Genomic DNA, 27,316 nt, shown 5'->3' on the forward strand with positions numbered 1-27,316 from the left:
ATTGGTTTAAGCTGCACAAAAAAAGTACCAGCATCATTCATTCATTTTTTGTAACAAAATAGTACAAACAACAATCATGCGTTCAAAGTACTTTACGCCTAAACATCACAAAAGCTAACCATCTAATTCTCCTACGAGAATCAACTTAACTCCTTCAAGAAAAGTTCCAATAAATGTGCAATCAACGGTTATCTAAATGCAACTCAATTAGTGTCAAGAGATGGATTTATACCTCTATCAACTCTACTTTTTCTTTGTCAATCAAATCAACAACCCAGGTTAGATCATATAAGTGAAGTGAATCTAAAATTCTATGTTCAGATTCCTACTATGTGAATTTAGTACCTTTGGAGTACTTTTGGCGGACTCATATTACAAATATTCTATTTTAGTCTCTAAGCGAGGAGTGATTACTGATATATAGCTTCCACGTTATTTATGAGAATTTTTATATTCTATAACTTTTGGGAATCACTATCACTAATTGTACACCATCACTAGTTGGTGAATTACTCCCACTATTTTCGACGATCTTTTATAAAAAAGAAATTAAAATATTAATATTAAGGTAATGTGGAATGAAACATTCTTTTCAAAAAATAAGTGTTACAAAAATTCACAATACCCCCCCACCCTCGCCGAAAATACGAGTAATTTTCTTGACTCGATAAAAAATGATCAAACTTAGATAATAGGTTTTTAATAGAATTCATGTTTGCACAAAATAATCACCCGGTCTTTCTTAATGGCAAATGAAATTGATCTAAGGACGGCAAGTCAGAATTAAGGCCACAACCCCATGTAACAACTGTTTTGCCCCATAATTCATTTATAACTTCATTCTCAACAAGTCATTAAATTGCGAGATAATTGTTCTCATCATATAACTCATGCGATTCCGATTTTGAAAAATTACTTTAACTGAAAAATATATTTTCCTTACAAAAATTTAGAATCACATTTATATGATAAAACAATATTTTTATTATTTCACGTCTTTAGTGTGCATGTATAGGAACTTTCACATAGTAAATACTCATATGACACTTTCTTTTTTACTCTTCTAAATAAAAAAGAGAGGGATATCATTAGCGAGAAAATCTTTAATTTCTCAAACTTCACACTTATCATCTTATGTCTCCATGACACATTTTAGTATATCATCTCTCTACCTGAGAAATAATATCACCGAGTCAATGAGTGACCATCTGACTCCTAAACTTCTAGAAATCCTCACTAACATCACTATTTGCAATGAGTATTAAATCAAATTAGGTATAGGCTTTGCCAATATAGCGTTAAAAGGGTCAAAAATATCTCCTTGTGCAATAAATGTAGTGCCAAAAACATCTCACTTAATATTTTTCGTATTCTTTAATCCACTATTAGAGAGCAAAAAAAGATTTTGTGAAAAATTATCTTAGCCTAAAACCAATCTTGCATCATTGTAAGTAGGAGCAATATTTTTAGACTTAAGTAAGTCGTACTTATTTATTCAGACTTTTGCCACAGTTATCATGCAAATCTCCAAAGTGCTTGGTATTATGGGTGCTCCTAAGTTCATAAATCTGCAATAATCTATTTTTTCTCGCATGGAGAGAAATAAAACTTAAGCAAGATTATCAGTGCTAAAATCACAGAGAGGTGCACTAATAAAACCTTTAAAATGAATGTACCAATTCAATACTATTGCACACTCAGATTTTAATGTCATTACTTACCGGACATACTAGTAAGTTTTAGAGAATATGTGTTTATCTGTGAGTTAATTTAAATCGTTTTAAGATTATAATACACAATCTCAAATATAGGAGCAATTAATGTTTGCGTTAAAAAAACAACACGAAACTTCCATGGTTACCCACAAGATCCTCAAAAGGCAAAATAGTTGTTTAACTCTATGTTTTAGTCGATCTCTTCAACTTCTATGAAAATTATAGTGCATGCGTCCCACACACACTTCCAATTTTTTACAATAGACTTTACATAAGTTTATATAATAATGATGGTCGAAGACTATCTAACACTCATAGTAATTTTCATTTGTTTCCAACTATTGCTCATGGAAGAGATTAATGAGACAATTAAGTTGCATACATAATCTCTAGCCTTTCTGCTCGATTATCTCAAAGTTACTAACCTATGCACATCTAATTTCATACACATCTACTAAATTTGCCGCATTAATCTAAGTCAAAACAAAAATGATTAATACACGTCGCAAGATTAAAAATTTGCTATGCTTTCTAATCATCTCTTGCGCCACAATGCCTAATTTTTAATTTCTAACGTAATTTTTATGCAAATGTATATTGTATAAGAGATTAATTCCAAATCAATCTCAACTATACTCCCACTAAGTTAAGCAATCTACCGAGTTAGACACATGCAAAAAACAATTTCTTCCTAGATTGAAGAAATCAATTTGAGCCAATCATAAGCATAAGCTAATCAAGTTCTGGCTACTTAATCCTTTATTTTATCACATTCTAACAAAAAATTTAAAGACTAATTTCTAAAATTAGCCTAACAAATACAAGTGATGAAATAAGCTTACACAACTACTTGTAATCAAAATACATGCACAAAAATAATCACATTTCATCCAAATATTGATTATTCACCAAGAATAATAATATAGGCAATTTATAAAATAAAATTAAATGCCTAACAAATGCAATAAAATTATCTCATAATATCATGGCATGCATATATTCAATAAACAAATGCAAAAAATAATTCCAAATAATATTTATGTGCCACAATAACATGCTGAATTAATAACAAATCTAAAAAAAAAAAATTCAACAAATACAATTAAAATAATCTCTAACCCTAAGTTTATTGCCATTATGTGTGAAGTCTTGGATTCAAAACACTACAAAAACTTTAGTTGAAAAGATTATTTTGAATAGCCTTCATTGTTACTAGGCTTGGCCACTATCAATGGGTTGCCCCGTCTTGGGTGCCCAAATGCAGAGCAGGCCTTTGCCTGCTGGGCTTCAGGCCCAGTTCTACTAGGTTTGGGTTTTGCTTTAAAGATATGGGCTGGACTTAAAACTAGATTTTAAAAAATAGACCCAACATGATTTGAGTCCAAGACCCTTTTTCAGCCCACAACCCGAATTCAGACAAAAAAGAAAACTATTCTTCTTCCTCAAACATGTTAGGGCAATTGTTCAAACATAGAGAAAAAATTTTCCAGCTATCGCCACCCTCTCATCCACTCCACGAAGCTCTGCCCACCATGGCAGATAGCGGCTTGTGGATTCCTCATCTGCATCATGCCACAACTCTTGCCAGTTGGAAGCTTTGCACTCGTGTGTTGGAGAGCTGCAGAGTTGTCGTGCTCCTCTACACGTAACAAAGCTCGCAACACCAACATGGTGCATGCTACGTTGCTCACAGCAAAGGACAACGCCTCCGTATAGGATCACGCCACTCTACATGTAGCAGGACATGCCGCTCTCCATGGTGCACTCCATGGTAGTGTTGCCCATGTGGCACAATATGTAGTGCTGCACCATTGCGACAGTTTAGCACTGGCCTGATGCAAATCTCTTTTATAGGCAGCAATCGTGTTGCGCTGGCTTGGAGCTTGGCTCTGCACCTTGCAGAGCCATTGCACCAGTCTGGTGCTCTGCTCTGCACCTAGCAGTGCAGCGTCTCCATCATCTGCAAGGTTCGCCAACGACACCAATTTCCACAGCGTTGAAGGTTGCCAAGGTGCAGTCGTACCGTACTGCTGCCCCGCACGACACTCTGGTGCAGTGCAAATCCACTTATGTACAAGTCGTAGAGCTTGTTGATCACATGCGCACTACAATGCTAGTTGTTGCACCACCCTTGTTAGAGAGACGCGACCAAGACGAGCGCAACATCACTGTTAAGCACTTCGGCCACCATGATTTCTTGCCCTACGTCAGTGACGCCACCTAGAGTTTATGATGTTTTGTAATATATTTTAGAGCACGCGCTTTTCAATTTGCATAATGTCTAGAAGAATTTGCAGTTTTAGCAATATGATGTATTCCAACAGATAGTGTAGGTTACCCATAAACTTTTAAGTAGTATTATCTAATTTGCCAGCATCTTTTTTATGAGTTTATTTCAAGGATCAAATGCTCATAAAAGGTACTTTATGATCTTTGAGAGAGGGTCACGCCGCCATAGGCTTTTAAAAGGTATTTTATGAATTTTTCAATTCTACCTTGTTGATTATTCTGTTACTGATAGCCTGATAGAACATTTGCATCTAGTTTTTTTTGTTCACTCGGTAATAAATACAAACTATACAAAAAAGTCTAACAAGTTTATATCATTACTTATTTGGTACTTCTCATATTTATTCTTGATATATATTTTTTTTAAAAAAAAAAAGACGTGGACAATTCAGAGAGTAATATACATTTAGATAGTTAGGTAACAACGGAACGTGATACTTCTATCCCTGATTAGCGTCCCTCTAAAATTTCAAAAATTCAACCTGAAGAGATGGATTTTACCTCTTTGGAACGTGATCCAGGATTATGTCCACAAATATGAGAATTTTCTATTAACCTACAAGATGAGATCCGACATACCTATCTTAAAGTTGGTTCATACCAGCCTAAACTTTCAAAATATCCATTTTCAGGAATAGGCAATTGACATCGCTGATTTCAATTTTCTTGGTTTCAAAGATATTCAAATATGTTGGAGTACTCACCATCAAAGAATGTTATATTTTGTCTTCCATGCTACGTTTTTACTAAGAAATCAACGGACTATCCAAGATCAGATGCGTTTACCAATAAAGGTTTTGACAATTGGTAAAAAGTGAATGATAGAATGAATTGCCTTTAATAGGACATGTGGAGAGAGATCCAAATTCACCACATAAAATGCTATAAAATGTTGTGAAGATCTAATGAATCAATCAAGACATATTGACAAGTTAGATGAAAAACAAGTATTACAAGAGATGAAGAATAATCGGTTACAGCTCAAAACTTCGATAGATAGTGTTCGATAGCTTTCGTTCCAAGCTTATGCCTTTAGAGGTCATGATAAAAGCTCTTACTTAAAAAATTAAGGTAATTTCATTGAACTGATAAAATTTCTAGCAATTTATAATAATCAATTTAATGGAGTTGTCATGAAAAATACTCCACAGAATGCCAAATATACATCACCCAAAATTCAAAAGGAAATTTTACATATATTTACAAATAAAGTGTGAAATGTGATTCGCAAAGAAATCGGAGTTGCCAAATTTTGTATTCTTGTTGACTAAACTTGGGATGAGTCTAAAAGTGAACAAATGGCTATCATTTTGAGGTTTGTTGATAAATATGGTTTTATTAGAGAGCGATTTTTTCATATTGTGCATGTCAAAGATACTATGACACTAACTCTAAAAAATGAAATATGTCTTCTTCTTTCTCGTTACGACCTTCAAATTGAGAATATTTGAGGTTAGGTATATGATGGAGGAAGTAATATGCGTGGTGAATGAAATGGATTACAAGCTTTATTTCTTAAATAGTCCTTATGCATATTATGTGCATTGTCGGGCTCATAAACTACAATTAGCTTTAGTTGCAGCCTCTAGAGAAGCCAAACATGTTCATCAGTTCTTTCTCCATTTGACATCCATTATCAATATTGTTGTTGGTTCTTGTAAATGTAATAATGAATTACAATCTGCTCAAGCTGCCGAAACTGAAAGTTTGATCGCTTTCAATGAGATTGAGATTGGAAAATGGGCAAATCAAATTGGTACACTACAACGAGCTGGAGATACTAGATGGGGATCTCATTTTCAATCTGTTTATAGCTTGATGAGGATGTTCAGTACTACTTGCTCAGTTGTAAATACTATCTCAAATGAGGGATCAAATTATTCTTAACGTAGTGATGCTGAAGCGGCTTACATAGAGTTAACATCTTTTGAATTTATTCTAATATTACATATGATAAAAAAATCATGGAAATCACTAATGCATTTTGCCAATCTTTGCAACAAAATTCTCAAGACATTGTGAATGCCATGAGCCTAGTTTCAACCACAAAAGTACTCATTCAAAAGCTGAGAAATGATGGGTGGGAGTCTTTGCTTACTAATATTAAATCATTTTGTAAAAAACACCAAATTGATATTCCTGATATGAATGACCAATATACTAGAACTCGAGGCAAATCTCTTCAACCAGTTGACAAGTCATTGACAACAATAGAGCATCATTTTAGGATCGATATATTTACTGCTACACTAAACTTCCAGTTGCAAGAATTGAACAATAGATTTAACGACCATATAATAAAACATCTCATTCTTAGTGTTGTTTTCAACCCTAAAGGTGCATACAAATCATTTAAAATTGATGATATATGCAAATTGGTTTAGAAGTTTTATCCACAGGATTTTACTAAGCAAGAAAAATTTATTTTGAGAATTCAGTTACAGCATTATGAGCTTGATGTGTTAACGCATCTAGATTTCAAGATGTCTACATTATCTAAGCTATGCAGAGGACTAGCAATTTCAGAAAAGTCAAAGATTTATTATTTGACTGACAGGTTAATTCGTCTAGTATTAACTCTTCTTGTTTCTACTGCTACTACTAAGCGAGCATTTTCTGTCATGAAACTTATAAAAACTAGATTGCATACTCAAATGGAAGTTGAGTTTCTTGCAGATCATTTGCTAGTTTATATTGAGAAAGAAATTTTCAAGAATTTCAGTTCAGAGATGATAATAGATAAATTTATTCCATGGAAGATAGTCGTCGAGCCTAATTTGAAGGGAAAATCTTAAGTTGATATTTTATTTTCTTTTCTTTTTGTAATGGTCTCTAGCAAACAACAAAAATCCTAAGAAAAATTATCTTTTAAGATGATTTATAAATATGTATTTTTTGTATATAATTTTATGACGTATGATTATTATTTTTTATATAGTCGCATGCAAAAAATACATATTACTTATACTCACACATACCACACACTTTGTCAATCACCCCCACAAACACAAAATCCTAGTTCCGCCTATGGGTGCATGGCTCCACCTATGGGTGCATGGCTCTACGCGAGGTGCTCGATTGCAACCCTCCAACGCTTGCAGTCCCGAGGTTCAAATCATCCTCAAGTGGTGACGCACCGTGATGGTTGCTCCTCTAGGTGCCCATCACGCTTCATGCAACTCCTGTGCTGCACCTTTGTGTGGTTTTCAAATTTGTGTAGGTGGTTGGAGTTGCTCCCTGTAGAGTGTGGAGCAGTGTTGCAGCTAGTGTGATGGACTAAGGTGCATAACCACCTCTTGCTATTATGACCATTCTCAACAGCTCACAGAGGAAAAATAAAATTCTCTTATCACAGAAAAAATATTTTCGTAAAAGAAATTACACGTCAAGACATAAATCGGGAACAACCGATAACGCTCTAATGTTAATGTTAGAAATATTAGATCAGAATATATAACGGAATTGATATTACCTCGTTGGTAAATTGTAGATCTAGTGTGGTTGTTTCACGGATTCTCTATCGTCATTCTTTTTCATCCGAAATCTTCTCATATCGATAGTGGAGTGTGCTACGTGGTAAGATCAGAGCAACACCCACACATTCCGAAGTCTAAATGTCGAGACTAGAGGGAACGGAAACATTGAGAGAGATGTCATGTTTATGGTGCAAGTTATTCATCCAAATGAGGAGGGGCTATGTAAATAGTCCCTTTTAAGTGTTACTTCTGACTTACCATTAAGAGTCATCCATTAAGACTTATATTAAGCTACTCATAACCTCTAGAGAATGTAATAAAGGGGCTTATTACACTTACCTGTGTTCACTCTTGATGTATAGTCCTTTTTATAAGAAATAAGATTTTATTAAACTAAAAGGAGAGATATAAAAAAGAGTAAATGGGGATCCCAACAAGCTGACATCCGCGTGTTTAAATCACACAGTCATATAATTGAAAGCAAAAGTTAAAAAAAAAATATTGGTACGGACCCATATATGTTCCTTGTATGGACAAGTCAATGATGGCTAAAAGCAGGATTAGCATCACTATGACAAGAATTTGATAGAGCTTTTGATACTTTTGATAGAGTTGATCACTTCAAAGCATTTGATAGAGCTTTTCATGCCTGTGTTCTCCATATTTTTGAGTTAAGAAATAAGAATAAAGTTCATTTGGATTGAGTAATAATCTCAATTCATCTCATCTTATCATTACAATTTTTTTAAATTTTTATATAAAATATAATAAACAATTCAATTTTTTCAAATCTCAAAATAATAATAATATTAAAAAATCATATTCTAATAATATTTTATTAAACTTTCACTTCAGCTCATTTCATCTCATCTCAACTCTCACTCCAAAGGCTTAGTATTTACTTACACCAAAAGAAAGAAACAGATCATTGCCTCTAGGAAGAGAGGAGGAATATGAATTAGTGTTGGTGGGTTGGGTGGCTACTTGCTAGTTGTATTGTTAATTATTAGGCCAACAAAGGGTAGTGTGTGTCAAGGGTGAAGTGACGCAGGCGTTAAGAACACGAGACATTGTTGGTTGGTTTGTTTGAGACAATTGTTTAGGCTAAGTTCTAACTTCACTTGTGATGATAAACATGGTTTGTTGGTTGGTTTGTGGACTCTGCTAGCCGTAGTCTACGAAGGTGGCATAGTAACACAGCTCGCTATCGGCCTTCCATCTCTGCCGCTTTGGAGATCAGGTACTCCGAGGATGATTTTTGTAATAGAATATCGTTATTGTAACAAATTATGTATGCTACTAGGATGGACAAATTACTGGGTTTAGCCATTTGAGTTCGTCTTTGATGTGATGCGATCAAGTAGTGTTCTTTCGCTAGCTATCAATTACTGCATGGGGATGACTCGCGAAAAAAAGATTATAGATATCAAAGGTGTCTTGTGCAATCACAATTAGAGAACCCATGCATTTTTTTTTTAGAAACTAACCGTCAAAGTACGGATTAAGTATTCTATATTAGATATATAGTCTCACGTAATCTTTTCATCTTAACCTAAGATGCTACGTCATTAAAAATTAATATTTGTGTAAGGGGATTTTCCCGTATAGGCCTAAGAGGCCCAATTAAGCCCGGACCGAAGTAGAAAGCAATTAACTCGGCCCACTAGGAGGCTACTCTGTACATGACCTGTAGGAGGGATGGTGCTGTGGAGGATGAGACTCATCGATCTGAGAACCCATCGGGTAATGTCCAGTTCTCGAGTGTCCACAGAACAACATGCATGGTATACAAGGAACCATTGATCTATTGACAGAGAAGGCATAAACGAACTAGAGGGAAGGTAGACTTGGAGGAGAAGGTTAGAGAATCACGCCGCATTAATGGTTTTGCCACCCGAACAACACGCCAAATTAATAAAGCCGTCATAGAGCCACACCGCATTTAAAGACTCTGACAAAAGGAACAATAACGGGGAACACAAACTTTAGGAAAGCAGGCACGATCTGCTCCTCAGACTGACAATATAAATAGCAGATTCCATATACAAGAATACTCTCTCTGATCCCTAGACTCTCTTACTTATTTTTTACACTCTAAGAATACTTACTAACTTTGGCATTGGAGGTTACCCAGCCCCAAGGCCGCCCTCTAAAACAGCAGTATTTTCTACCTTGTGCAGGATCTTTTTTTGAAGACATGAGTTGTTGGAGTTTGGCTCAAAGGTGTGTGAAACACGACGTTAACAATTTGTATAAATAATTTTCATGGCAATGAAACCACATTATAATGTGTGGATCATATTTCATGACATTGTTTGAGTTAAAATATTTTATAAAAGTAAATTCACAAACTGACGTGGTTTAATAAATATGGTACGTTAAATTGTAAAATTATTTTTATTGTAGAATAGCTCTAATTTATTATACAAAATTATGTCAATTTATACATTTACTTTTTTAAAATTTGATCTTTATAACGATAACACTTATCTTTCATGATATTTAACCCATAAGGAGCCTATAGCTCATCAAAGAATGTCAAAAAGACCAATCCAAACAGGAAGGAAAGATAAGAGACCATAGTTTTAAATTATGTTTCGTTCCGAATGAAATCCAGTCTAATATCCAGTACACTATTACCAATTTGTTTTGTTTCGCTCCAAATTCGGCCCGTTCTTGTCCGTTTCGACAATTCTGGTCAAATTTCGGTCATTTCGGTCGAAATTGGCATTTCGGGCCTTATTCCGTTTCGGATTTTTTTTTTCTTATACTTGAATGACATTTTTGTACATGTTAAATTTAGATGATATTTGTTCGAAATATTGGATTATAATATACAGCGGAATCGATATTATCTCATAGGAAATATCTTGGATTTAGTGCAGTTATTTCATGGATTCCCCAGCGTCGTTGTTCATCCACGATCTTCATATCAATGGTGGAGTGTGCTACATGGTAATACCAGAGCAACACTCATGCATTCCACAGCCTAGATGCCGTGACTAGAGAGAACTATTTGAGAGAGAGTTTGTTTTTCCAAATGTCTTTTCTAAAGAGGGGGATAGACTATGTAAATAGCCTCTCTAGTGTAACCCCATTGCTGGCCATTAAGAGCCAGCCATCAAGCCTCATGAAGTGGCTTAAGAGCCACTTCATAACCCCCAAGAGAAGGTGAAGGGGTGCCCACTATGGGTGCTCATTTCTTACAATATTTAATTAATTCTAGAATATAAAATGTATTTATATAATTTTAATTTTTTGTAACTTTAAATAAGTCTTATCATTCTCTTTTTTTTTTTAGATATCATTATTTTTAATAATTTCTCTATTCTTTTTTTTTCTTTATTTTTGTGTCTCAACTCAAATTTGTGATTTTCTCAACGTATATTCATTTTAAAAATTCTCAATTCTTCTATATATATATACATATATACATGATACACACGTACATATATATATGCATGTATTTATTCTTTTAGTTGTTAGTTTATATATACATATAAACATCTATATATAATATATAGTTAATTCCGAAACAGTATACCAGAATCCACCGATATTAAAATATTTCGTTCTAATACTTATATCAAAATGATCACTAGAACAAAATTTAAAATATTGGGTAGTGTTATTATGCCACCCAATTTTGCCCACTCAGTGTGTCCTTAGTACAAATTGTACTTTTTTTAAAAAAATATTTTTTTAAATATATTTTTTTAAAAAATTTAATACATTAATAGTCATTTCTTTAACTATTAAAAAAAATTTAAAAAAAGCATGAGCTGTTAATTTGAGAATACAAATTTAAGCCGCAAATTATCTAACCGGACAGTTACACGCGTTCAAATGATTCTGAGAACATGTATAGAAGGAAAGCAAATGCGAAGTATGTGACTTCGAGTCTGGACTGGGGTTGTTTTTTTCTTTTTTAATAAAAGATCATAAATAATATGTAATATTTAGATGCGATTCGATAATAAGATGAGATAATTTTAGATAAAAATTAAAAATTAAAAAAATATTATTTTTTAATATTATTATTATTTTGTGATTTAAAATTTAAAATTTAAAATTATTTATTATATTTTATATAATAATTTAAAATATATATAATAATAAGATGAATACTTTTCGCAATCAAACGGGTCTTCCTTATCATTGCATCGGAACATCCTTTGCTGGATATTTTCACTTTTTCAGCAAGTTTTTGTTTTTGGTGTTAATTTTTATTTTTGTTGGCAAGTGAGATTATTATTATTTACTTTATTATTATTTTTTATTTATTTTTTATTATTATTTAATATTTTTTTATTATTATTATTTATAAACACTTTTTAAATATTCTCACTTCTCAAACTAGTGCGAGCTATTATGTAGCCAGCATCTACAAGATGTATCATCTTTCAGGTTCCCATGCATTATGTTTTGAATAATGTTACCTCATTTTATCCCTTCGTTTCGATTGTGGATACATTTAATTTTTTTTATTTTACTTATTAATTAAAGAAGTGATTATTAATATATAAATTTTTTTATTTGTAATCTTCATTTAGGGACTACATGTGTAAGCTTTTCATTAAATAAAAAAATATATCATTTTGATAAGAATATTATTGTAATTTTAAAAAAAAATTAAAAATAAAATAACTAGACTTGTAATACAATTTCCATAGAAACTGTATACAGCATTGCTCTTAATATATTGATATATTTTTTTATATTTAAACATATTAAAAAAATAAAAATAAAAATAAAATAAAATTTATACTAATAAACACGTCCAACGTTCAGCGGTAAACTAATACTACTTTTATGTTTTTAAGAAATGATTTGTAAAAGTGATACAACTTTCGTGAAAATGTGAAGGCTATTTTAAAAAATATAAAAATTAATTTTTAACACATTTTTTTAAATATTAAAAAAAATCTATATATTAATTACTATTTACCATTCACCTTTAAATAACATTTAAAGTGTGTAATAATAAACAGTAATCGACGAGAAAAGTTTTTAAAAAGTAAGTCGGTGGAGATTAGAGGGAAAAATAAAAGAGGCGGTGAGAATATGAATGAGGGTAGTGATAAGGATATTATACATCTATTTACTATTTATAATATATTTATTTTTTTATTTCATTTTAAGTATTTTTTTAATATTTTTAATCATTAAAAAAATAAAAATATATATAAATTTATTAATAATCTTTTTTAACCGTTAAATAAAATTAAAAATTAAAAAAATCAAATATAAAAAGAGTGCAGTAGAAAGATAGTAATCTATCATCATCCTATGAATAAGGTGTAGGAGAGACGTCATGGGTGACGACTACTGACTGTTTAGAGAGAGAGAGAGAGAGAGAGAGAGAGCCGCCAATCTCCGAGTCACTCGGAGTCAAGTCTCTCTCTCATTATTAGCGAAAGAGGTTAGCTTAGCTCTTAACTCATCTCTAAATGCGGAGTCCAGCACGTGATTTTTGACGTTTTCATATGCGTCCCACCGTCTCCAAAAATCCATTCAAGATCTGCATTTTACTTGAAGTGACACCAGAGAGATGAGTGGACCCCTCCTCACCTTCCAATTCCCTCCCTCGTATTCACTCTCAATAATTGGAAAGCTCGTATTTTCCGTGTTCATACGCTCTGTTTGTTGTTGACCGCATAAATCAACCAAAACTTCCACATTCTAAGTTGGTATGCTTTAAAATAACTTATAATAAAGGGTTACATTTTAGAACTTCTCTTGTACTAATTACGTAATAAAGATTCTCTAATAAATAACCAATTTGATATTCAAAACCATATTACAATTAATTTATTTAATTTTTCAAGATTCTATCGACCGACCGAGAAAAAAATTCATCACATCTGTTCTCATATCAAAAAGAAATCAGTTCAGCCTATAATTAAAACTCTGTAAAATCAAATAGCAAAAAAAACAAAACTCTGTAAAATCAATATAATTGTCTCTTGAATTCATATTTCTTAAGATCATTTATGTTTGAACTTTAATACTTAAATATATACATATAAAAATTACAATACTGCTTTATATATATGTGGAGACAATTATATATACTTAGACCAATTTCACATGTCTTTATTTTGCTATTGTAGGATTTGATCATTATTTTTATCAATCTTAACAATCAAATATAAATCAATCATTGAGAAGATATCATTTGACGACGTGCATTTCGAGTTTATTTTAAAATGTAAATATAAATAAATTATGAATCAAAATGTATATATATTTTTTCCCTTTTAATACTAACCCTACTCTCTTATACCATATATTCTAACAAAAATAATGTTAGATATGACAAGCAAGAATAATGTTAAGTATAATTATAAATTACGTAAATATCGTACATTCTTTTTAAAAAATAATAAAGTCTATAGTAAAAAAATTAATTTTTTTATATACATCTCATTACTCAATTTTTTAAAAAATAATATACAACATTTGTACATTCCAAATATCATCTCTCCCAACAAACCTAACAAAAGCGACTCTTATTTTAACTCCTCTCAATTCATTATTACAATTTTTTCAAATTCTAATATAAAATATAATAAATAATTTAACTTTTTCAAATTTTAAAATAATAATAATATTAAAAAATAATATTCTAACAATATTTTATCATCTAAACTCAACTCAACTCAACTCAGTTCAACATCCAAACGTAGCCATACTTTTCTCATTCTCACCGACCAATCGAACTGTCCAAAGCCAAACAACACAACGGCCGAGATTCAGATAAGCAGTGCCGAGCATGATAGAGCGTCGCCGCAAGTTAGTGAAACTCTGAATAGTAATATTACAACGGATAAAGAAGATGCGCTGAGCAATCGTGCCAGGTCAGCAAAAAGGTAACAATATATTTTCCGAGATGGGCTCCATCTTTCCCAATTTATCCATCACCCACTCTCCCAAAAGCTGAATATTGTCTCTCTTAATTATTATTATTGTTATTTCAAGGAAAGAGCTTGAAGCTTGGAAGGGAGGGGAGGGGGTGGATTTGAAGGGTCTCCAAAGTAACTAGGGTTTGTTTGCAGGACCGAATTGGTAACGTAAATGGGGAGTCCTGGATCGAGGACCGGAGAGAGCGTGGCCTGCGATTTCTGCACTGAGCAACTAGCAGTTCTGTACTGTAGAGCCGACTCAGCCAAGCTCTGCTTGTTCTGTGACCAGCACGTGCACTCGGCGAACCTGCTCTCCCAGAAGCACCTGCGCTCTCAGATCTGCGATAACTGTAGCTCGGAGCCGGTCTCGGTTCGCTGCGCCACAGACAACCTGGTGCTGTGCCAGGAGTGCGATTGGGACGCCCACGGCAGCTGCTCCTTGTCGGCCTCACACAATCGCGACCCGGTTGAAGGGTTCTCCGGGTGCCCCTCGGCCCTCGAGCTGGCTTCTCTCTGGGGCATCGATCTCCAGGACAAGAAGCTGAATCCGTCCGCGCCTTCGATTCTGAACTGGACCGATGGTACTATGGACGACTCGTCCTCGTGGGTGTTTGAAAAATCAAGAGCTGGGGTGATGTATCTTCAGGACCTGATTGTGCCGAACGAGAATGCGATTTTCGGCGTGAATGGTGGGGAAATCGTGACTGCGTCAAAGAAACAAGGCGGTCCGAGCTGTGGGAAGCGGAGGCAGGTGATGTTTAAGCAGCTGGTGGAGCTTTTCAAGAGGGGCTTGGCGGCGGAGTCGCCGAGGAGTAGTGCTGATTGGCAGGGAATGAGTTTGGAAGGAGTAGTGGGTCTGGGTAATGGAGTTGATGGGGTTGATGAATTTGTGGGTGCGAGTCCGGTTGCTCAACAACAACAACAACCACAAGCGCCGCTCACGGCTTTGCTTACGATGGATTTGAAGGAAAACAATCGTATTGTGGATGGGGATATGTTGTGGGGTTCTAATTCCAATAGTCATAGTACCCAGGTAATTAACGTTTTGAATCATTTGAGTTTATATTAGATTCCGAGTTTGTGTTTAAGATTGTGTAAACAATTAAACTGATATTTTCTATTTGGATAACGAACGAATTTTTCTCTCATAGTAAGTAGAAATTGTAGAATTAATTATTAGGTGATTATGTTTGTCACTGCATTTATTCTTTGTTAAAATCCAAAATTTCCGGAAGCAGGGTCTTCAGATTCCTATTGAAACTTTTTTTTTTTCTTGTAATTTTATTGCTACCCTCGAATGGTTTGGTACACGCTTGCCGGTAGCGCAGAATGGGGCACTGTGCCTTTTATAATGGCATGTAAACACTGGTTGTATATGATACCGTTTACACAACGATTATCCTCAGTTAATGTTCCTCTGCAGATATGGGATTTTAAACTTGGACGATTGAGGGATCTTGAAGAAACAGAGGAGCTGGAAGCTGCCTATGGTGTAAATGATGCTGGATTTATGGTGAGAAATTTTGGTGAACTTATGAAAGAAACATCTTTGACTAAATCAAAAATGTTCGGAGACTTGTACCAGATGAATTGCCCTCCTGCACATGATGATATGGTCATTAATGTAAGTCTTCTTAGATTGTATTAATCTATAATTATTTCTTTAATTGAATCTTTTATTGCGTGCGCCATTGTGTTGTCAATGCAATCTTTCCTGGCGACCTTCCACTATGAGGTGGCTGTGTTTGGAAAATTGGAAGGTCTTGGGTTTTTTTGTTTTTGGAGAATGGCGGCACCTTGTGCGTGATGTGGATCACAAAATTAAGATATGGAGCTCATAACTGTCAAATTCAGAAAGTCTGTGGTTGCTAATTTTATTTTATATCCTAATGACGTTGAGGACTTCTCATAGTTCATTAATTTTCTGCAGACCATAGGGTTCGAGTTCTAGGGAATATTGAAGGTAATCCATGCGATGGCAGTTGTGAAATAAATATTTTTCATGTCTGGATCTTGAACTGAATCACAGATGAGTTTTTGTGGGGAATGTAAACGTTTAAGATATTGAACCACAGTGTTTTTTTCCTCTTTGAGGTTGGCGTCATTTTCTTCTTGGCCGGTCCCACTTTTCGTTTAAGAGAAGTGAATGGCTATATGTAGCAATCTCCCTTCGTATTTTAGGAAGGTTCCATCAAGTGTATCTGCAAGGACTGTAATCCAGTTTCAAAGAAAAATGTAGGAAACGGCTGACCACTTGTTTCAGTGGCTCAGATCATTTCTTTGTTTCATGTGAAGATATGTTAGTTCTGCACGAAATTGGGAAACAAAGAGTCATTGCGGTAGGCTATGTAGATTGTTTGTTAATGGTATTACATCTTTGGCAGACATGAAAGAATGTCAGAACGGGAATTGGCAGATTGATTGCTAAAGCTTAACCATATAGCACCTAACAGCATGGTTACTTCCATTGTGCAATGCTTCATGACAATCCTAGTACAGGCAGAGTGTTGAGAGATTGACAGACTTTTCTTTGGCTTTGCAGAATAATTCAAACAACCCATCAGCCAGCCATGGGCCCGCAACATCGGAGAGTAACAACCTACCTATGGGAAGACCATCCACAGGTTCAGCATTTGGTAAAGCAGGAGGTTCTGGTGGCTCTAAAGATGTCCAGTTTGTGGAACAATCTTTTTTTGTTAGAGGTGACAGTGTGGGAACAGCAGCAACTCCCAAGGTTGAAATGGAGCTGCTGGCACAGAATAGAGGCAATGCCATGCAACGATACAAGGAGAAGAAGAAAACGCGAAGGTACGATTTCATATGGTTATATTCATCCCCCATCTTTTACTATTATTTTTCTAGAAATTGGTTCTAAATGTTTGAACTTTTGTATTTATAGATATGATAAGCACATACGGTACGAGTCAAGGAAAGCAAGAGCTGATACTAGGAAGCGAGTCAAGGGCCGGTTTGTGAAGACTAGTGAAGCTCCCGATGATTAATGCACGTGAAGAACAGCTTCTCCTTGCTCGCTGTCTGTAAATATAATCTTATATTCTTACCACAGTTCAATGTATAATTCTGCAAGTCTTGTTTGTCTGCATTAACAATTCTTAGTTTGCCTGCTCTCTCTCTCTCTCTCCCACACGCGCGCTCCAGCACAAACACAGAGACACAAACACACAGGGAAGCACATTCAAGAGTAATCCCTCACCTCTCTCCCTAGCCACCTCCCAACGAGACATAAAACCAAAAAAAAAAGGGTATTGGTTTTCTGTCTTTAAGTGATGCTTCGGTTCTCGGGGTTTATTGTACGAGGTTCAAAGAGGTCGGAGAATAGGGTCGGTTGTAGGGTGATCCATTAGGTTTCATGGGCTGGGAATGGTGTTGAAAGTTTAGGAGGCATTAAACAGCTGAGATTTTTCCCAGTCATTCTAGGAAGTATTATTGTAGTAATATTTGCTGTTTCTCAACTTCCACGGGAACGATAAATATTACTTTATTTATGCACATTTTAGTATTTTACCATTGTTTCCTAAGATATAGGAAGTCCGGCTAATAACGATGCGAGCCTGCGGATTGGGGATAAGGATTGTTTTTTAAGTGCAATTTCAATCTTCAATGAAAGATAATCTCTGCTTGGAAGAAAGGATCACTGTTTAGATAGCTGAGAAAGAGATGGAAGGAAAGGGTTATAAGCTATCCCATTTAAAAAGCGAGTATTCCGGTGAAATGATGGAAATATTTATGTTTCAAAGTAATTAGACACGCTGAAGTATGAGGGAATCTTATTCGTGCGAGATTGGGGTTCTCTATCATTGTAATTGCACTGAATGGTGATTTAAGGAGCGAGAGATAAATAGTGGGGTTCAATCTGTCTGGGAACTTCTCACGAACCATCCCTTAATACTAAAATCTATTCTTTTATGATTCTCTCTCTTTCCCTCTGACTCACTGCCATTGCCCATTGCAATCTAAATCCTAAAACACTAATTCAATTGCAATAATTTGATTAAAATCAATGGACCAGGAAGCCTCTTCTAGGGAATGCCTATTTGGACTTGAACGGGTCTCCAACCGGAAGAAAGTTCTTTAGATTTAAACGCATCATAATATAGACAACAGAGTTTGACCTCCATTAATTTGACAAACTAGTTTGAATGACTCTCCTTCAGTCCCTTGTTATATTCGTCCCTATTGACTTGACTATCAAGTTTTATTGCCACATATATAATGAGATTTGCTATTCATCGTCTCAATACACCACACTTAATTTTATTCTTTTTCATATATAATTGGGTGATATATCTATATATTGGACTATCCAGTTTATATATAGAAGCTGCTTGTGATTATTTCCATATCATCTCTTAGGTGTCTTAGCTTGCACAAGATGGTTTCCAAACTTTTTCTCTGCTTCTTGTTTGCTATTGCCATTGCATAAGTAGATTGCAACTCGGAAGGTATGGAAATCTGTGTCTTTCTCCTTTTAGTTTGTTCTTTCGAATTTAGTGAAAATTTGGAGGAAGTGTTTTGTATTCATCACACGAAATTCAAGTTTAATTAAATGATCAATCATAATTAGCACCGAAAACCGTCAATAGAATCTGTGTCTTCCACACTCATCTTTTGTTTCCTCAATAGGGGATGCTCTTTATGCCTGGAAAAGCAAATTGGTAGACCCTAACAATGTACTTCAGAGCTGGGATCCAACGTTGCTCAATCCATGCACCTGGTTTCACATTACCTGCAACAGCAACAACAGCGTCACAGGAGTGTAAAGCACTCTTCTCTTTTAGCACCCTTTTCTCATTTTCATCTGACAATTACTTCTGCACTTTTTTTTTATTTTTTTGCTGCCCAAGAAGGTAGTTTCTTGACTGAATTCGGCTTTGTTTGAAAATTGAAGGGGCCTTGGAAATGCTGGACTCACAGGATTTCTTGTCCCCCAGTTGGAGCATTGCCTAATCTTCGATATTTGTAAGACCATTTTCTCGTCCGCTCCATTGATTTACAGGATACTTTCAAGGGGAGTCTTTCTCGAGAATTAAAATGAAGTTTTCCTGTAATGTTTTCGTTTACTATTGTCTGTATATAGCAAAGTACTTTCCTGTATGTATATATGTGTGTATGTGTTAGATATGGGAAATAAAGAAAAATGATTGTTGTATTATATATACAAGTCTTAAATGCACAAATATCGTATAAGTCTATTATAAAAAATGGATCGAAAAGTGTGAAAAACTCACTTTTTCTCAATGGGGCTCACATGTTTACAAAAAAGCTTATATAAGACTTGTATATTTAAGACTTGTACATAACGTTATTATATATATATATATATATCGTGATTTTATCAGATTGAGCATTGTGCTAATTTTTCTGGCAGGCAAGTATTTAGAAACAACATAAGTGGATCAGTACCATAGGTAACCTAACAAGCCTGATAACTTTGGATCTGTACCAAAATCAATTTTCTGGGGTCATTCCAGCATCACTTGGATACTTGCCTTCCTCGAGGTTTTTGTGAGTACCGATTCGATTTTCCTCCAAATATGAACTACTTCTGAATTGAAAGTTAGATAAAATAACAAAAAAAAAATTAGAAGACTTTTGTCTCAAGACCACGTTGTTTTTATCTGCAGGAGATTGAACAGTAACAAGCTTATTGGCAAGATACCAGTAGAGGTCCTCGAACTCGTTACCTAGGGAAATTTGAGGATTCTGTGAGTTTATCATTCTCTAGTTACTGTTTTTCACATTCTCGTTACCATGATTCCGAAAGCTCCGAAAGAGTGGTCTTTTTGGGTTTAAGATAGGGATTTAATATTCATTCCTAATTAGATTTTTGGGTTTTCATTAAGAGAAATAATTTAGTCACAAAGGAATTACATAAAAATAAACTCACATACTGATATGACCTGATGATTATAAAATAGATCAAACGGATTACACGAAACTATTTGAATTTGTGAGTTTACTTTTATGTAACATTTTTATGTTTGTAGCATTTATCTTGAATTAATGATCAAATGAAGATTTTTATAAGTTATTTATTAGGGTCGATCCGTTTTCTAACAGAAGTTGGCATACTTATCTTATCAGGAATGTATCAGACAACCTGCTGGTCGGGAGAGCCCACGGCACAAACACAACAGGTACACATATAGATCTCTTTTTAGGAGCCTAGTTTTTCATTAATCCTATACGCAATTAATTTAAGAGAAATGATATTTGTAGTTATGGAATGGCAAGCGGCACGCAATCTTTTTGAAAAAATTGAGTAAATATGGGACTCACATGAAAAAAATTAATTTTTTAATGGTGGGTCTTACTATTTTTTAAAGCGACTGCGCGGCGCTTATGCATTCTATGATTGTATATAACATTACTCTTAATTTAATAACATATATAAAATACTAATATAAACATGGCCTTTTTTTATTGGTTGTAGGATTTGCATATACTTCTACAATACAAGATCCAAAAGCTCAGAAGTAAAATTAGGACGATATGGCGACTACAGTACTGCCTGCTTGCAACCATCCAGCTTTTAAATAAATTAGTAATTTTGCTGGCAATAATAAAACTCTACGTTACTCTATATACATGTTTTCCTGTTATTTATGTTAGTGTATATATACAGAGAAATGCTTGTTAATTCTACTAAAATACTGAACTTGGCATGGGGCTAATCTTTCCTTTTATCTTCGACTTTGGGTGGGTGAAAAAGTAGCCCAGGCCCAAATCTTATGGACTGGACTTTGATTACCTCTATGAAAAGCCTTATCCATACTTGGAAAGGCTAACAGCATTTTTTCTTTCTTTCTTTTTTTATTTTTTGAAGTGAAAGGGTATGAGAATTTGATCAGATACAGACACTAAAGTTCTTATTAAATTCGGGAATCTCAGGTGATAAAAAACAAGATACACAAAATTCTCCTAAAACATTAATTTATTATTGCTAGCGTGGGATTTTTCAAGCACCTCAATAAATGCTGTAAAATTAGTCACTTTACATGTTTATTTTTCTCCAACTTAAAGTCTTCAAGTTTTATTTTTTATTTTTTGAAAGATTAAAGTCTTCAAGTTTGGCTAAGCCTAGGGTCAAGGCGCTTATATATATATATATATATATATATATATATATAATATCTATCTTTTCATCTCGATTCCACTGAAAAATATTAAAAGCTCATAAATATGGAAAATGAATAGGAAGATCACTTCATAGCATCTTACAAGGGAGGTTTGTCTCCACGATAACCAAACCTCTTTGTTTTTTCTTACCTATTTCCACGTAATGGAACCATTTTTCTTACTTTGAGCATGACATGATGTTCAAGCATTGTTTGAGGACATGACATATCTTTTAAAAGTAAATAATCAATTTGATAAACTAGTTTGAATGACTCTAGGGCTGCGTGCTTCAGTCCCTTGTTATATTCATCCCTATTGACTTGACTATTAGGTTTTATTGCCACACATATAATGAGATTTGCTACTCATTATCTCAATACACCACACTTAGTTTATTTTATTTTTATATAATTGGGTGATATCTCTATATATTGGACTATCCAATTTATATATAGAAGCTGCTTGTGATTATTTCCATATCATCTCTTAGGTGTCTTAGCTTTCACAAGATGGTTTCCAAACTTTTACTCTGCTTCTTGTTTGCTATTGCCATTGCATCAGTAGATTGCAACTCAGAAGGTATGGAAATCTGTGTCTTTCTCCTTTTAGTTTGTTCTTTTGAATTTAGTGAAAATTTGGAGGAAGTGTTTTGTATTCATCACACGAAATTCATGTTTAATTAAATGATCAATCATAATTAACACCGAAGACTGTCAATAGAATATGTGTCTTCCACACTCATCTTTTGTTTCCTCAATAGGGGATGCTCTTTATGCCTGGAAAAGCAAATTGGTAGACCCTAACAATGTACTTCAGAGCTGGGATCCAACGTTGCTCAATCCATGCACCTGGTTTCACATTACCTGCAACAACAACAACAGCGTCACGGGAGTGTAAAGCACTCTTCTCTTTTAGCACCCTTTTTCTCGTTTTCATCTGGCAATTACTTCTGCACCTTTTTTTTTTTTTTTTGCTACCCAAGAAGGTAGTTTCTTGACTGAATTGGGCTTTGTTTGAAAATTGAAGGGGCCTTAGAAATGCTAGACTCTCGGGATTTCTTGTCCCTCATCTTGGAGCATTGCCTAATCTTCGATATTTGTAAGACCATTTTCTCGTCCGCTCCATTGATTTACAAGATACTTTCAAGGGGAGTCTTTCTCGAGAATTAAAATGAAGTTTTCCTATAATGTTTTCGTTTACTACTGTCTGTATATAGCAAAGTACTTTCTTGTATGTATATATGTGTGTATGTGTTAGATATGGGAAAAGAAAAATGATTGTTGTATTATATATACAAGTCTTAAATACACAAGTATCGTATAAGTCTATTATAAAAAATGAATCGAAAAGTGTGAAAAACTCAATTTTTCTCAATGGGGCTCACATGTTTACAAAAAGGCTTATACAAGACTTATATATTTGAGACTTTTACATAATATTATTATTATATATATATATATTGTGATTTTATCAGACTAAGCATTGTGCTAATTTTTTTTGGCAGGCAAGTATTTAGAAACAACATAAGTGGATCAATACCAATGGAGTTAGGTAACCTAACAAGCCTGATAACTTTGGATTTGTATCAAAATCAATTTTCTGGGGTCATTCCAGCATCACTTGGATACTTGCCTTCCTTGAGGTTTTTGAGAGTACCGATTCGATTTTCCTCCAAATATGAACTACTTCTGAATTGAAAGTTAGATAAAATAACAAAAAAAAAAAAAATTAGAAGACTTTTGTCTCAAGACCACGTTGTTTTTGTCTGCAGGAGATTGAACAGTAACAAGCTTACTGGCAAGATACCAAAAGAGGTCCTCGAACTCATTACTTGGGGGAATTTGAGGATTCTGTGGGTTTATCGTTCTCTAATTACTGTTTTTCACCTTCTCGTTACCTTGATTCTGAAAGCTCCCAAAGAGTCGTACTCTTTTTTGGTTTAAGACGAGGATTTAATGTTCATTCCTAATTAGATTTTTGGTTTTTAGAAATAGTTTAGCCATAAAAAAAATTACACAAAAATAAATCCACAAACTAATGTGATTTGATGTGATACATTAGATTGTAAAGTTACTTTATTATAAAGTAGATAAAATGGAGTACACGAAACTACATCAGTTTGTGAATTTACTTTTATAAAATTTCTTTGTATCTATAGCACTTCACTTAAATTAATGATCAAATGAAATTTTTTATAAGTTATTTATTAGGGTCGATCTGTTTTCTAACAGAAGTTGGCATACCTATTTTATCAGGAATGCATCAGACAACTTGCTGGTCGGGAGAGCCCACGGCACAAACACAACAGTTGCACATTTAGATCTCTTTTTAAGAACTTAGTTTGTCATTAATCCTATAAGCAATTAATTGAATGATCGTGGGATATTACTCCCCAGAAGACTATGATCGTGGGATGTATAAATAGTACTACTCCCTTGATTAAGTAGGCCTATGGTCAAGGCGCTTATATATATATATATATATATATATCTTTTCATCTCGATTCCACTGAAAAATATTAAAAGCTCATAAATATGGAAAATTAATAAGAAGATCACTTCATAGCATCTTACAAGGGAGGTTTGTCTCCATGATAACCAAACCTCTTTGTTTTTGTTACCATTTTCCACATAATGGTGCCATTTTTCTCACCTATTCCCATGACATGTTCATGCATGGTTTGAGGACATGACGTATCTTAATTTAAAAGTTAATAAATATATATAAAAGGGTCCCAGACAACTAGCAAACCAGGCCAAAAGTTACTTTGGGCAAAGCTTTTGAAAGATTAATATTGAAATTGACTGAGGAGGGAAAGGCACTGATCAGGATCTTAATATATTGACAAGTTTGATTGTTTAAACTAAAAAAAGATCCTTTTGACCCTTCATGTTCTTCCTTTTTTACAATCTTATCATGGCGATATTGAGCCCACACAAACCTTATCACTTAAACACCCCCCCCCCCCCCTTTTTTTTTTTCCCAGGGTCATGCTCTACCTCTGTCTACTTTTTTTTCCCTCCTTTTCTTAAGCATCGATCTGTTTAATTCTACTGTATAAATTAATTAAGCTGGCTCCTTGACCATTTGTTTTTTCAAAGTTGATTGTAGAATCACTAACTCTTATTTATTCATTAAAGTACTACTGTTATAAAATTAACACAATCAATATGTCGAGAATCTCACAGAAAATTGATACCCAAGAATAAAGGAGGGAAAATTGTAGTGGAGGCAAGACCAATTATATCCCTCTTGATTAGAATACAATTATATATGAAAGTTTAACCCTAGATAAACTGGATGGAAAAAAAAGTTCTTACGAAGAAAAGATGGAAAAGGAAGTTAACATGTCACAAAGATGAAATTCAAGTGGTTCATGATATTCAAAAGTAACATAGGATTAGTGTTACAATCATAATTTTTTTTTTTATAAAAATAAACTCACAAATTGTCGTCGTTTCATGTGATACGTTAGATAACTTTACAACAAAAGTAATTTTACAATATGACGTACCATATCAAGTCACGTCAATTTATGAGTTTATTTTTATAAAACCCTATTGTGGTTTGAATAATACTATATACATGCAGTCCTAGAGTGTGCAAGTTCTACACACCCTTCTTTAAAAAAAAATAGGATCTACTATTAAAAAATAATTTTTAGGTCTCATATTTATTTATTTTTTTTAAAAAAAATGTAAGAGACTAGCACACTTTAGAACTGTAAATATTATTTCTTTTTATGATGAAAGCATTTCTCATTCCAATTTATTAAATTTACCTTTAAAATTAATTTGATGAATAGTGGCTTTAGAGAATAATGATTCTCTGATAGTCTGTTATGTTGGGGCTAAGAACATGCTTTGAACATGATAGATCATTAATATTGGTCAACCTGCATCAACCCCCTTTACGCTTTAAAAGTGGGGGTGGGACATTGCATGGAGAAATTCGTGAGGTTATTATTATACACTCAATGGTCCGTATGGAAGGCTTTTTCCCCCTCTTTGAACAAGTAGCTAGATAGGAGAAGAAGTCCCTTTTAATGCTTCTTCCACCTTCGGTCCAATTTTATAATCATGAATTGAGAAAAAAAAACACGATTAAAAAAAAAAGATAAAAAGAAGTACTTGAGGAATGTGGAGTGTTAGTGCTTTGGCTTGGTCAAATCACTTCTTTTAAGGAGGGAAAGCTGGTCATGATCATAATATCAATCTTAAGATTGCAAAGGTGTACCTCTTTTAATATTTATGTCCCACTTCCAGTAGTACTAGAGACCAAAGGTCCAAAACATTAAACATGCACATGCAGTACTTCATCAGCTAGCTAAGCCTAAGGCCATCAGTGATGAGTCAAAACTAGGACACGGACCCCTCCAATAACAATTACACCATACATGCATTAAAAGACGAGTCTAGCTTTCACATGTCACCAATTTCTCTCGCCTCCTTTCGGTTTTATTCATATGGGCACGATCTATCAAGAATAAGGCTATATATAAGCCATTGTTGCTCGAGTTCTAGACCCGTTCTTCTATGTATTTATATGTTCATTTTCGCCTTTGCTGTGACATTAATCATCATTAGTTATTGCATGAATATATCCATGCTGTCAACTATTCCATTTGCAACCCAATCCATAAGAATGAAAAGATTTTATTTATAAATCGACGTGGATATATATATATATATATATTTATATATAACATACTTACAACCTAATTTGATTTGAAATATATATTTTAAAATATGAATTTTATAAATTAAATTTTATCATTTAAATTATGTAAATAATGTAATTTAGAATAGAATAACTCAAACAAGAATACTCTGTAGTATTATTAACATAAAAAGGATTTTGTTGCATAGATTACGACGTAGTTTAACATTAAACGGACATACTCGTTGGAAGTTGGAACTAGTAATTATTTTTGGTGGAGAGGAGCGAGTCCAAGCGATTTCTCTTTCTACAAATTTAATTCGATTGACTTGTTGTGACTCGAATTTTGCTCCTTTAAAATCGGGCCTTTCAATACCGAATCCGTGCATCAACATACATTTTTATTTATTTATTTATTAACATCAATAACATGTAGTACAGGAATAAAATTAATTTATTGGACGTAAAATATATAATAAACTATAATTTATTCCCTGATGCCTAAGCACTTAGTTGTCTTTGCGTCTATAAAATTAGTAATTCGTTTGGATACTTTTATATTGAAAAAAGAAAAAGGAAAAGAACAACATTAGCTGCTAGGAGCTGCTACTGGGTGTACGTTCTAATCTGTAATGAACATATTTAATAATGCATGCTGGAAAAGTATGCAAGTGTCAGTTTACTGATGCTCAATTATTCTGGTCTATGCATTTTGGCTCTAAGGGGTTCAAAACATTTTTGGACCAAAAGAGTTCAAAGAATATGTCTGGATATGATATATTCTCCCACCCTGCATATATATATATATATATATATATATATATATATTGCCCTTCTCATCTTTCTATGCTGGCATGCACGCAACCCCCTATTCTTATATACTACACTGTTTGCGAAAGTATAAACGAAAAAGCATCGATCGATGGGAGAAGAGAATTGAAAAACAAAACAATCTTTTTTAGTTGTTCCAATTTATTAGCATAGAAAATAGGTAGGCAGTCGGAAGCTGTCTACGAGTTAAAATATAAAGACAAGCGAGCTGGACTATCTGATCCAGGAGGACTCGTAAGATGTGTTAATCACAGAGATTGTTAGCCAGTTTGAACGTTGAACGTCCAAGATATCACCTAAA

General features: G+C 33.9%; 2 protein-coding genes and 1 long non-coding RNA gene across 3 annotated transcripts; all 3 read left to right on the plus strand.

Annotated features, from left to right (window-relative positions):
- The first annotated feature begins 14,395 nt into the window (after positions 1 to 14,395).
- Positions 14,396 to 17,488, plus strand: LOC121256145 (zinc finger protein CONSTANS-LIKE 14-like). Its single transcript, XM_041156808.1, has 4 exons — positions 14,396 to 15,418; positions 15,809 to 16,009; positions 16,928 to 17,193; positions 17,285 to 17,488. Exons 1-4 carry the CDS (start codon positions 14,558 to 14,560, stop codon positions 17,385 to 17,387), a joined length of 1,431 nt encoding a protein of 476 aa, XP_041012742.1. The 5' UTR covers positions 14,396 to 14,557; the 3' UTR covers positions 17,388 to 17,488.
- A 2,322-nt stretch (positions 17,489 to 19,810) lies between these two features.
- On the plus strand, positions 19,811 to 21,150 carry LOC121256146. Its single transcript, XR_005938926.1, has 4 exons — positions 19,811 to 19,911; positions 20,031 to 20,111; positions 20,491 to 20,543; positions 20,840 to 21,150. It is a non-coding gene; the product is annotated as an uncharacterized LOC121256146 (long non-coding RNA).
- Positions 21,151 to 21,952: 802 nt separating this feature from the next.
- LOC121254394 (leucine-rich repeat protein 1-like) lies at positions 21,953 to 23,468 on the plus strand. Its single transcript, XM_041154414.1, has 5 exons — positions 21,953 to 22,104; positions 22,286 to 22,418; positions 22,552 to 22,623; positions 23,030 to 23,167; positions 23,297 to 23,468. The coding sequence occupies exons 1-5, from the start codon at positions 22,035 to 22,037 to the stop codon at positions 23,466 to 23,468; spliced, it is 585 nt and encodes a 194-aa protein (XP_041010348.1). The 5' UTR covers positions 21,953 to 22,034.
- The last annotated feature ends 3,848 nt before the right edge of the window (positions 23,469 to 27,316 follow it).

This window comes from Juglans microcarpa x Juglans regia, chromosome 3D (assembly GCF_004785595.1).
Source record: "Juglans microcarpa x Juglans regia isolate MS1-56 chromosome 3D, Jm3101_v1.0, whole genome shotgun sequence".
Lineage (NCBI taxonomy): Eukaryota > Viridiplantae > Streptophyta > Magnoliopsida > Fagales > Juglandaceae > Juglans > Juglans microcarpa x Juglans regia.

Coding starts and splice junctions, on each gene's coding strand:
- LOC121256145 (XM_041156808.1), top strand. CDS start 14,558: ATGGGGAGTCCTGGATCGAGGACCGGAGAGAGCGTGGCCTGCGATTTC. Junction 15,419..15,808: donor CCAATAGTCATAGTACCCAG/GTAATTAACGTT, acceptor GTTCCTCTGCAG/ATATGGGATTTTAAACTTGG. Junction 16,010..16,927: donor ATGATGATATGGTCATTAAT/GTAAGTCTTCTT, acceptor TTGGCTTTGCAG/AATAATTCAAACAACCCATC.
- LOC121254394 (XM_041154414.1), top strand. CDS start 22,035: ATGGTTTCCAAACTTTTACTCTGCTTCTTGTTTGCTATTGCCATTGCA. Junction 22,419..22,551: donor AACAACAGCGTCACGGGAGT/GTAAAGCACTCT, acceptor TGAAAATTGAAG/GGGCCTTAGAAATGCTAGAC. Junction 23,168..23,296: donor GGATACTTGCCTTCCTTGAG/GTTTTTGAGAGT, acceptor TTTTGTCTGCAG/GAGATTGAACAGTAACAAGC.